Source organism: Choloepus didactylus, chromosome 4, assembly GCF_015220235.1.
Source record: "Choloepus didactylus isolate mChoDid1 chromosome 4, mChoDid1.pri, whole genome shotgun sequence".
Lineage (NCBI taxonomy): Eukaryota > Metazoa > Chordata > Mammalia > Pilosa > Megalonychidae > Choloepus > Choloepus didactylus.
Genome location: NC_051310.1, coordinates 11,434,903 through 11,447,807, shown reverse-complemented (window position 1 = coordinate 11,447,807; position 12,905 = coordinate 11,434,903). Strand labels below are relative to the sequence as shown.

Sequence of the window (12,905 nt, the reverse complement as noted above, 5' to 3'; positions counted from 1 at the left end):
TATCAGATCTGTGCCAAGCGCTGGAGATACACTGTTGAGCAAGGCAGGCATGGTTCCTGCCCTCAAATTCAGCATCTTTTTTGCTTCACTCCTTTATTTTTCCCTCCTAATAAAAGCACGTGTGGGTTACAGGTCCAGCACCTGAGACACACAGAGGGCTAAGTCGACATGGATCCTCCGAGCCATGGAGCCTGCAGAGCTCTCCAACTCTGACCTCATGACAGAAGGATCCCAGAAGACTGCTGTGTTTGCCTTTCTGATGGAAACACTAAGGGCAAGATTCCAGGCTTGCTCCAGGCACAAAGCTCTCACTGACACCAATGGGACTTCCAAGCACAGAACAAAAGTAAATAATCCCTAAAGAGTTTCAAAACTCTTGACCGCAGTATTTTTTTTTTTTTTTAAAGAGCATGCCCTAGACAGGTACTTAAATTCTCTCTCTTCTGGACAGTCTGAGCAAAGAAAAGAGAAAAATTAAATGAGCAACAATTCAGGTAGTTTCACTGCCTGCCAACTATCCTGTCTATGAGCAAAGTGCCTCTTTGAAGGAGGATGTTGGACTAAGCAGAAAAGCAAAGCCAGCGTTGAACACCTACTCTGTGACTGTTCTATCATGCAAAAGTCTACCTTGTGGCAAGAATCAAAGGACAAAAATTCAACATGTAAAATATCATAGCTATTTGAGAACAGAAAACCTACTTTGGTTTCTCGCATTCCCTTCTACTATCTCTGAAGCTTCTGGAAGATGTGTCCCTTTCAGAGTCAGTATCTGCTTCAGACCCACTGCTGCTCAGCTGCCCACGTCTCCTCTTGGTTTTCTTATGGTGCTGGTGCTTCTTTTTTTTCTTTTTCTCTTTCTTCTTTTTTCTGCTTGCTTGTTTGAGTTTTTTGTTAGTGTCGCTTTCATCTGAAGGCTCTGATTTCAAAGGATTCCTAGTTGAGAAAATCAACATTAAAATTCTTTTCAAAGGAGAGGCAGGGAAAATAAGTAGATAAACAAATGAGTAACAGGGTACTCTAAAAATGCTCACATAGATTTACTATTTGTCCATAGGTCATATAGCAGCTTCCTGGATTATAATTTACCTTAAAAGACTTAGACTTGCGGTTTGTTCAAACACCACAATTACAAGGAACTTTTAATAGGAAGTAAGATACCGTAGGTTAGTATAGGCCAGAGTGAAATAGTGACACATCACAAAGTAATTTGGGCAGATAATAAAAAATATATTTACAGCTCCCCCCCTCCCAGCCCCGAGGAGCATGGGGAAGGTGCAGAGGTGTTGGACTTCCTCACCTGGACTGGTGTTGATGTTGTCACAAACACTGGGACTGGTGGTTTGATGTGCTGAGCCCTCGGTCATGGGACTTGCTCTTATGGGGCTCATTGCTGTGGAGGAGAGGCTAAACTTGCATATGGTTGTGCCTAAGAGTCTCCCCCTGAGTACCTCTTTGTTGCTCAGATGTGGCCCTCTCTCTCTTTAACTGAGCCACCTTGACGGGTGAATTCACTGCCCTCCCCACTACGTGGGACCCGACTCCCAGGGGTGTAAATCTCCCTGGCAATGCAGGACATGACTCCCAGGGATGAATCTGGACCCGGCATTGTGGGACTGAGAGTATCTTCTTGACCAAAAGGGGAAGGCAAAATGAGACGAAATAGTTTCATTGGCTGAGAGATTTCAAATGGAGTCGAGAGGTCACTCTAGTGGACATTCTTATGCACGATATAGATAACACCTTTTAGGTTTTAATGTATTGGAATAGCTAGAAGTAAATACCTGAAACTACCAAACTCCAACCCAGCAGTCTGGACTCCTGAAGACGATTATATAATAATGTAGATTACAAGGGGTGACAGTGTGATTGTGAAAACCTTGTGGATCACACCCCCTTTATCTAGTGTATGGATGGATGAGTAGAAAAATGGGGATAAAAACTAAATGACAAATAGGGTGGGATGGGGGGGATGGTTTGGGTGTTCTTTTTTCACTTTTACTTTTTATTCTTAGTCTGATTCTTTCTGATGTAAGGAAAATGTTCAGAAATAGATTGTGGTGATGAACGCATAACTATATGATCATACTGTGAACAGCTGATTGTATACCATGGATGACTGTATGGTATGTGAATATATTTCAATAAAACTGAATTAAAAAAAAAAAGAAAAAAGACTTAGACTTGGACCTAAAATAAAACCAGGTAAAGAAATGCTAATTTTAATAGTTTCTACATCTAAATATTCATATCTATACATCTTTTAATGAAAGTAATCCGTTATTTCATCGACTATAGTATTTTTTTATTTTTATTGGGATTGTTCAGATACCATACAATTATCCGAAGATCCAAAGTGTACAATCACTTGCCCCTGGTACCCTCCTACAGCTCTGCATCCATCACCACACTTAATTTTTGTTCAATTTTTAGAAATTTTCATTACTCCAGACAAGAAATAAAGTGAAAGATGAAAAAAGAAAAAAAGAAAAGGAAACTCTAATCCTCCCCTATCCCTAACCAAACCCCCTCAATTGTTGACTCGTAGTATTGGTATAGTACATTTGTTACTGTTTATGAAAAAATGTTGAAATACTACTAACTGTAGTATGTAGTTTGCAATAGGTATATATTTCTTCCCTAAATGCCCCTCTATTATTAACTTCTAATTGTATTGTCATACCTTTGTTCTGGTTCATGGAAGTGATTTCTAGTATTTGTACAGTTGCTCATGGACATTGCCCACCATAGGATTCAGTTTTATACATTCCCATCTTTTGACCTCCAACTTTCCTTCTGGTGACATATATGACTCTGAGCTTCCCCTTTCCACTTCATTTATGCACCATACAGCACTGTTAGTTATTCTCACATCTTGCTACCGACAACCCTGTTCATTTCCAAACATTTAAGTTCATCCTAGTTGAACATTCTGCTCATACTAAGCAACTGCTCCCCATTCTTAAGCCTTGTCCTATATCTTGGTACCTTATATTTCATGTCTATGAGTTTACATATTATAATTAGTTCCTATCAGTGAGACTGCAATAATTGTCCTTATGTGTCTGGCTTATCTCACTCAATATATTGCCCTTGAGGTTTTGTCAACCCATTTTTTTTTTCTAAATACGGTTTTGTTCATTCACCATACATTCCATCGTAAGTAAATAATCGATGGTTCTCTGTATGGTCATATATTTATGTGTTCACCACCTTCACCACTATCTATATAAGGGCATTTACATTTCTTCCACAAGGCAGGAGGGAGAATCAAAGAAGGTAGAGAGGCAAAAGAAAGAGGAAAAAAAAATGACAGCTAGAAAGCAGCAAAATGGAAAATAACCTTAAATCAAAGTAGGGTAAAGAGTCAGACAACACCACCAATGTCAACTGTCTATCTTGCCTCCCCTATCCCCCCTTCTTATCTGCATTTACCTTGGTATATCACCTTTGTTACATTAAAGGAAGAATAATACAATGATTCTGTTAGTTACAGTCTCTAGTTTACATTGATTGCATCCCTCCCCCAATGACTCCCCATTTTTAACACCTTGCAAGGTTATTTTCTTGTTGCCCTCGTAAAAGAACGTATTTGTACATTTTATCACAATTGTTGAACACTAGATTTCACCAAGTTACACAGTCCCATTCTTTATCTTTCCTCCTTTCTTCTGGTGTCTCACATGCTCCCAACCTTCCTCTCTCAACCATATACATAGCTATCTTTGTTCAGCGTACTTACATTGCTGTGCTATCTCCCAAAATTGTATTCTGAACCACACACTCCCATCTTCTCCTATCATTCCGCATTGCTCCCTTTAGTAATTTCTGTAGGGCAGGTGTCTTCTTCACAAAGTCTTTCATTGTCTGTTTGTCAGAAAATATTTTGAGCTCTCCCTCATATTTGAAAGACAGCTTTGCTGGATATAGGATTCTTGGTTGGAGGTTTTTCTCTTTCAGTGTCTTAAATATATCACACCACTTCCTTCTTGCCTCCATGGTTTCTGCTGAGAGATCTGCACATAAGTCTTATTAAGCTTCCTTTGTATGTGATGGATTGCTTTTCTCTTGCTGCTTTCAGGATTCTCTTTTTGTCTTTGACATTTGATAATCTGATTATTAAGTGTCTGGGCGTAGGCCTATTCAGATCTATTCTGTTTGGAGCACGCTGAACTTCTTGGATCTGTAATTTTATGTCCTTCATAAGAGATGGGAAATTTTCATTGATTAGTTCCTTTATTATTGCTTCTACCTCTTTTCCCTTCTCTTCTCCTTCTGGGATACCAATGATACGTAGATTCTTGTATTTTGTTTCATCTTTAACTTCCCAGAGATGTTGCTCTTATTTTTTCATTCTTTTCTCCATCTGCTCCTTTGTGTGTAGGCTTTCAGGTGTTTTGTTCTCCAGTTCTTGAGTGTTTTCTTCTGCCTCTTGATGTCTGCTGTTGTATGTTTCCATTGTGTCTTTCATCTCTTGTGTTGTGCCTTTCATTTCCTTAGCTTCTACTAGTTGTTTTTCTGAACTTTCAATTTCTGCCATATATATGCTCAGTGTTTTCTTTACAGCCTCTATCTCTTTGGTGACATATTCTCTAAAGTTTTTGAATTGATTTAGCATTAGTTGTTTAAGTTCCTGTATCTCAGTTGAAGTGTATGTTTGTTCCTTTGACTGGGTCATAGCTTTGTTTTTGTTAGTGTAGGTTGTAGTTTTCTGTTGTCTAGGCATCTGACCTCCTAGGCCACCCCAATCAGGTTTTCCCAGATGAGAACAGGTTCAGGTCACAGAAGGAGGAAATATTCAGTATCTGGTTCCCCTGATGGTTTTTCTTAGAGGATTAATAACACCAGTGCTTTTCTGTTTGGCAGGTGCAGTCTGTCACCGCCTGTGTAAGGGGGTGTGGCCTGTGGCTCTCCTCCCCCAGACTTTGGGGTCTGGTTCCGGAAAGGCGGGCGGTAAAGCTGGGCCCCTCCCTTTCCTTTGGGAAGCTATGCCCCCTCCAAAGAGGTCACTGCCTATCAGGAAGTTCTTTGTTTCTTTGACTCTGCTGATCAAAGTATTTTGATTTTAAAATAGCTGAGTCTGTCTTTACTGCAAAGCGCTGCGGGCTGAAAGCAGCTGCAGTTTTCTCCACAGAAAGCAGAGGGGACAGAAAAGCTCCCGGGTTCACCTGTCAGCCTCTGGGCTTCTCATCCTGAGACAGATATGTCCCCCGACTCTCCCAAGGCCAGTTGTCCCCAAAAGCCTCTGTCTGCTCGTTGAGGATTCACTGTCTGTATTTAGCAGTTAACAGTAAAATCCCAGATGGAGCTGGGCTGCGGTACACTAGCTTGTTCGGAGAGTGCTGCTCTCTAGCACCGCGAGGCTTCTGTGAGGGAGGGGCTCTCAGCTCTCGGCTCTCAGCGCGGGTCCGCAGTTTTACTTACAGATTTTATGCTGTGATCTCGGGCATTCCTCTCAATTCAGGTTGGTGGATGATGAGTGGACAATCCCGTTTATCTCCCCGCAATTATTCCTGGTTATTTACTAGTTTTTTGGTCATTTATGAATTGTTCTCGGGGGGACTAACAGTTTTCCACTTCTTTCTAGGCCGCCATGTTTTCTCCTCCCCCGACTATAGTATTTTTAAAAGCAACATTATAAAAAGTTTATTTTTAGGGTCCCACATATTATACCAGCATGTCCTTAGTGCCCAAAAACAAAAAAACAAAAAAACCGAAAAAAAAGAATTCATCCTAGTTTTTTTTAAACTTTTTTTTAAATTCAATTTTATTGAGATAGATTCACATACCATACAATCATCCAAAGCGTACAATCAATTGTTCAGGTATTTACTTCTAGCTATTCCAATGCACTAAAACCTAAAAAGGGTTATCTATATAGTGCATAAGAATGCCCATCAGAGTGACCTCTCAGCTCCATTTGGAATCTCTCAGCCACTGAAACTTTATTTCATTTCATTTCACATCCCCTTTTGGTCAAGAAGATATTCTCAATCCCAGGATGGTGGGTCCAGATTCATCCCCAAGAGTCATATCCCATGCTGCCAGGGAGATTCACACCCCTGGGTGTCAGATCCCTTGTAGGGGGGAGGCAGTGAGTTCACCTGCCGAGTTGGCTTACCTAGAGAGAGAGGGCCACATCTGAGCAACAAAGAGGTTCTCAGGGGGAGACTTTTAGGCACAATTATAAGCAGGTTTAGCCTCTCCTTTGCAGTAACGAGCTCCATAAGGGCAAGCCCCAAGATAGAGGGCTTGGCACATCAAACCTCCAGTCCTCAATGTTTGTGAGAACATCAGCAACAACCCAGGTGAAGAAGCCCAACACCTCTGCATTTTCCCCCAGCTTCTCAGAGGAGCCCTGCATATATAGTTTTATTCTCTGTCCAAATTACTTTGGGATGTGTCTCTATTTCACATTAACCTACGCAAACCTACCAGGTCTCACTTCCTATTAAAAGTTCCATGTAATTACAGTATTTGAACAAACTGTATGAGTTAAATTGTTTAGGAAATACAGATCTTGCACCAACTAAACATCTCTTCCCTTGGTCTCACATGGAATTTGAAGTTTTAAAACGCTGTCAGTATGGTCCTTTACCCTTTGGCCCAATCTGCCCTAATCCTAACCACATTTGCTTCATTCATATCTCTAGCTGAAGTCTGGACTCTTTTTCACCTTTTTTAACAGTTGCCATATGTGCTAATACTGACATTCATATCTGCCAAGTTCTAGCCCTGAGTTTCAGGTGTCACACAGATACCCAACGTTCCAGGGATCGATCAGGTTATACACAAAGGGATCAGCATCTCGGAATCTGGAGACAGCCATTACAATTCAAGAACAGATGTGACTGCTGTAAGAGCTTACAATCTAGGCCAGTCCTAGTTTTTAAAGGTTAAAATGACTCTTCCTCATTACTGAAATGTCTACAAACAACTCCTTGTTATACATCAACTGTTCTGAACTTTCAAAGGTGTCTTACACTGTCAGAGTACAGGGCTTAACAAGGTCATCATATTACTGAGCCCATCTCGTTTATATTTGTGAGACAGCTCATTTCTCAATTCTGTTATCTACAACAAAACTCTTTCAAAGCTGGGTAGAGATGTGTGCCATTTTGCTTTCCTCAAAGTTTTCATCTGATTTTATCCTATGTTTTATTTTATTTTTACAAAAGTATTGAAAACGCCACTAAGGAAATACCTGGATTATTATCTAAAGGTTACTAATGAGGTTACTAAAGTTACTTAAGAATCCCAATGATGCCACTTCCCTCATGGCCTAATTACAGGCACTAACTGTGTTGTCATGTACTTGCCACTGTAATGCCAAGAAAAGAATAAAAAAAGGAATAATCAGTAAGAGAGGTAAGGGAAAAGAGGCAGTAAAAGATCACTTTATTACCCTAAGTAAAAGGAAGTTTTATTTAATTCTTCTATCACAGTATTTTCCAAGAAGCATCATTTAAGCTAAGCTACAGATAGTACACTGACAAAGACTGATACATCTGTCAAAAGAAAATACCTTGTCAACGGTGACCCCTCAGAAATAAGGGCTGTGGTCTCTTCAGTTTGTTGGCCCTGTAACATTATGGCTCCGACACAAAAGCTCCGGTTGCTCAGCCAGTCTAATGCTGCACAGGTAAAAGGGAGAAAAGATCAATGAAATTGGCTCAATACGATTTCCAAAGCAGGAAATCCATCTTACCAGCCAACAACCTCAATCACATCCAATGTCAGCCAAGCATTTCCAACAGTCCACAGAAGCAGAAAGGAATCCATGAAATTTTTATTTCACAGGGCACAGAGGTTTAACACACACTGAAATATTTAAGACCAGAAATCCTCTTGTGATATCAGGCTGCAGCTTAAGCAAAAACTAACAAGTATGATCTAAAAGGTAACAAGGCTTTATGTACTCCATCCATACTTTGTCTAATGAGTGTGAAAGCTTCCAAAGCATTAAGTTTTAATAAACTCAAATTTAATTTAGACAATTCCTAAAAAAAAAAAAAAACAAAAAAAAACAAACAAACAAATCAGGCATAAAAGCCCACCATGCCCATTGCTACTACAGAAGATTAAGAGCTTTAAAAAAATTCCAATGTTCTATGTTGCTATAGAAATTTAACATAAACCTTTTTGTGTAACAGTATCCTTTTTAGAAATTAAAAAAAAAAATTGTCTGTATAAGTCTGATGGAAATTAAAACAGGCATTTCAAAGTCGATAATTTGCTCACCTTGCTTTAGCATCATTATTGAACTACTTATACCTGTGGCTCCTTCCAGACACTGGAAAGCCTGTCTCCTAACTTTCTGGGTCTCCTGTAGTCCTAATCAGCCTTGCCCATGGCCTGTGCTCAGTGTCTGTTCATTCTAAGCACCAGCACTTATTCCTATAATGATCGAGTTAATAAGCAAGCCATACAATCTCCCTCTAAAGTCTTAAGTTCAATTATATATTTCCAATCAATATTAGAAAATAATACAAGATGTTAATGATTATCTGTGGGTGGTAAGACTGGGTGTCTTAAGATTTTTCTTTCTGCTTATCCACATTTTCTAACTTCTCTACATTGCCCTATTTCTAAACTACTTTCTAACTTTTCCACTATGATGATTTCACAATAAGGTATTTATAATTCCTTTAAAAGAATTCAGATAAACATAATTTTTAGACAAAATTTGGTGATTCATTATTAGTGGCCCCTGTCCTCAAGGCGTTTGTAATTTATTTGACAGAACGAGACATCAAGTGTGTAAAAATGAAAATAACAGGAGTTAAATAACAGTCTAAGACCCATCAGGAGATGTAATGACCACATTATGTAAATGGTGACTGTGGAAGAAATTCAGAGTGCCGGAGAGAACAGAGAACGAAGGGAGCTCAGTGAGCCAGAGGAGTTGGAGAATGTTTATAAAAAGGTGGGCTGAAGCTGAGCTTGAAACAATGGACAGGCAGGACTCTGAAAACCTGAGAGGGTGAAGGCATTTCATACATGCGATACATTCAGAGAACCACACCCACCCCCTCAAAAAAACTGCCCTGCATAATATTCCATTTTATGGCTTTTAGGATTGTAGCAATGTTACTGGTGATGTTTTTTGATATGTTCAGTTTTGGAACTAATTTTTTTATTCATCAAGCTCTACCCTTATGCTACACGGACTTTTCTGTATGTATAATACACTTCAATAAAAAGTAAACCTAAATAAAACTCCTGCCAAGAATGGAAAGTCTTGAACAAGTCCTAAGCGCCTTTAGAAGAGCTAAAAGGGGTAAAGAAATCTCCACAGACTTTTCAGGAAGAATTGTGACAAGCTAGATCTTGAGAGATGAACAGAACTGTAGAGAAAAGCAGGCAAGATGACTTCAAGGAGTGTGGCGGGTGGGGTGGGGAGAGGGAGCACAGGGCCCGGACACACTCGCAGACTGCACGTGCACAGTTGTTGACACTGAGGCGTACAAGGCCACTGAAGAGGGGAGAAATGGCCAGAAAGGTGGGCAGGGGTTCGCAGTCATGTCACTTGGACTGTATCAAGTGGAAAACTCACTGTGTCACTTACAGCAAAGCACTTCCCTCCCCAGGCCTCAGTTAACTCATTTGTAAACTAGAGGGTTCAACTACAGAGAAGTCCCAGAAAAGCTTCTGAATAAAATGAAAGAAGCATTTTAAAAGATTCATTTAGCTATCACATACATGCCACATACTGCATCAACCCCCAGTTTTCAGTTAAACCACAAACTCATCCAATCACTCGATAACCATTTATTGAGGATGTACCAAACATCACACCAAGATGGAGAAAGAGTCCCCACTCTCATGGAGCTCCCCACCAAATGCAAGGAGGCAATGGGTAAAACAATTATAACACAGAATGACATGTGCTGAGCCAAAGGTAGCAGAGGGAATATGGTAGCACAAGGGAAGGAAGGACTACCTACGAAATTAGGATGGGAGATGGGGCATCGGTGGGGTTTGAGTGAGGAAGGCTTCCTGGAGGAAAGAACATGTCAGGGGGCCTAGCAGGAGCTATAGGCAAGGAAGGGTCTTCCAGGGAAGAGGGAAGAGTAGGAACAAAGAGGCAGACATGGAGACATGGCTCATTCAGGAATCTAATAATCACAGAATGTGGGGAAGCTATGGGAAGTAGCAAGAGAGGAGGCCGAAAAAACAGGCTGGTGCTGGAATTATCCAGAAGGTGACTGGAAATCAAAGAACGGACTGAGCACTAATGATGGGTGGTAATTTCCTGAGGTTGTGATCAAAGGAGATGCGATTTCAGGTGAAGATGGGTACAAGCTGCCTGCAGCAACCCCAAGTGAAGCTGTCCAACATGGGAATTCTAATAGTGGAGCACAACTCAAATAACTTCGACTGAAGAACAGGTCCCCTCCTTCTGGGAAGGCAAACTGCTGTTCCTTTGGGAGGAAGGACAGAAGGAGGGCTTCAGCCAGAAGTATCTGGCTTTCTCTGGATCTGGGGTGACAAGGGCCCAGCCAGATAGCTCTTCTATCCCAAAAGCAGTTGGCAATGTGAATCTGGAGTACAGAAGAGAACTCAGGACCAGATACAGAGATGGCAACCCACATAAGAGAAACAGATATGACTGCCCAGGCATGGGTGGAGGAAGCGGCATTTGTGTAGGGACTGAAAAAGAGCCCCAAGAAGGAAGGCAGTGTGCCCAAAGACAGGAGCCCAGGCAGTGGGGTGCCACGGCCTTGGGTTCATAATCCAGCTTGGCCACTTACTGCTTGCTTGCCTGTGTCTCAGCTTTCTTACCAACTAATGGAGATAATAAAACCTGGCTCAGAGATGACAAAATGTACATAAAGTGCCCAGCTCAGTGTCAGGCACATATATTTAAGGTAGGAGAAAAACCGAGTGGCCCAGAAGCCAAGGGGCAAGAGTTTTAACAGAAGTCAGGAGCAGAAAAATCAGTAAGATAAGGACTGAAAGTGTTCCCTGGATTTAGCAACCTTTGCTAGTGCAGATTCAGTGTGTAGTGGAGGAGTGGGGGAAGCGAACTGCAGATAAATGAGGAGGCAGTAAGAGGTAAGCAAGTGGGGGGGGGGGGAGGCAATGTACTCTGCTGTCCCTTTAAGAATCTTAGCTGGGAAGGGAAGGGAAGGAAACACACACACACACACAGGATGCTAGTAGCAAGAGAGCCCAAGGAAGGGTTTGTATTTTCCTGTCCTATCCTAGGATGGGGAGGCCAGAGCACATTCACATGCTGAGAAGAAAGAACCCATGAAACAGCTGAAGAGACAAGAGGAGAGTTAGTTGGCCCACTTAAAGTGTATAATTCAATGGTATTTAATATAGAGTTGCACAACCATCACCATAACATAACTCTAGCACATTTTCATCATCCCAAAGAGAAACTTCCTACCTATTAGCAGTCACTCCCCACCTTCATCCACAGTCCTAGGCAACCACTATCTTTCTGCTGTATAGATTTGCCTATTCTAGACATTTCATATAAATGAGATCATACAATATGTAGGTGTGGTAAACTGAATTGTGTACCCAAACTTAGATATGTTCTTAATATTAATCCACACTCTTGTGGGTATAAACCTATTATATAAAGGATCTCTTGAAGATGTTATTTTTAGTTAAGATATGGCCCAACTGAATGAGGCTGGGTCTTAATCTGGATTACTGGAGTCCTTTATAGGCAGAAGAAATTCACAGAGAGAGAGAGAAAGCCATGAGGAAGAAGTCGACAGAATCCAGAAGAGAAAGGAGAGTACATTGCTATGGGACACGAAAGCTAAGGAACTCCAAGATTACCTGCCAGCCAGAACCCTACCTACCCCAGGAGGAAGCAAGCCTTCCAGACTCTGAAATCATGATAATATATTCCTGTTGTTTAAGCCAAATTTTACTTTGTCATATTTGTCACAGCAAACTGGTAAACTAAGATAGTCATCCTTTGTGACTGGCTTCTCAAAGCATAATATTTCCAAGACTCATACATCTTGCAGCATCTAACAGTACTTTGTTTCTTTTATTGCTGAATAATAGTCCATTTTATGGATATACCACATTTTATCCATTCATCAGCTGAGGGACATTTGGGTTGTTTCCACTTTTTTGGCAATAATAAAAAATAAGCAGCTATGAACATTAATGTACAAGTTTTTATATGGACATGTTTTCATTTCTCTTGGGTAGACATCTAGGAATAGAATTGCTAGGTCACATGGTAACTCTATAATTAGCATTTTGAGGAACTGCCAGGCTGTTTTTCAAGCAGCCGCACAATTTACGTTCCCACCAATAATGTATAATGGTTACAATTTCTTCACATCCTTGCCAATGCTTATTGTTCACCTTTTTGATTACAGCCATCCTAGTGGGTATGAAGTGGTATCTCATTATGGTTTTTGACTTGCATTTCCCTGAGAACTAATAATGCTGAGCATCTTTTCACGTGCTTACTGGCCATCCAAATATCTTCTTTGGAGAAATGTCTATTCAAATCCTTTGTCCATTTTTAAATGGGCTACTTGTCTTATTATTGAGTTGTAAGAGTTCTTTTATATTCCGGATACTAGCCCCTTAAGGTAATCACATTTTAGTGAGGAGGAGATACCAGAAAGCATGCTCCAGGATGATAGTTACTTGGTTTTCTTCACTGCTATATCCCCAGCACCTGTGCAATGTCTAGCATGTGGTAAAAGTTCAATAAATACTTGTCAGGAGAGTGGAGGGAAGACAGAAGGAAAATTCCTGAGGAGCACAGGAAATAGGGAAGGAAGAGAGGGATTCTAAATTATTAGGTGCCTAATGTTAGCCAAGCACCAAGCTAAGCACTTTACATCTTTCATATCTTTTAACCCTCACAACAACCCTCCATGGGAGGTATTAGGATCTCCATTTTTATACAAGAGGAG

General features: G+C 40.7%; 1 protein-coding gene across 1 annotated transcript in view; it reads right to left on the bottom strand.

Moving 5' to 3' along the window:
- Positions 1–12,905, bottom strand: part of LOC119531100 (nuclear exosome regulator NRDE2-like) — a 56,878-nt gene that overhangs the window by 36,434 nt on the left and 7,539 nt on the right. Inside the window, 2 exon segments of the mRNA XM_037831942.1 lie at positions 698–933; positions 7,523–7,631. Of these exon segments, the coding sequence (XP_037687870.1) occupies positions 698–933; positions 7,523–7,631 (345 nt within the window).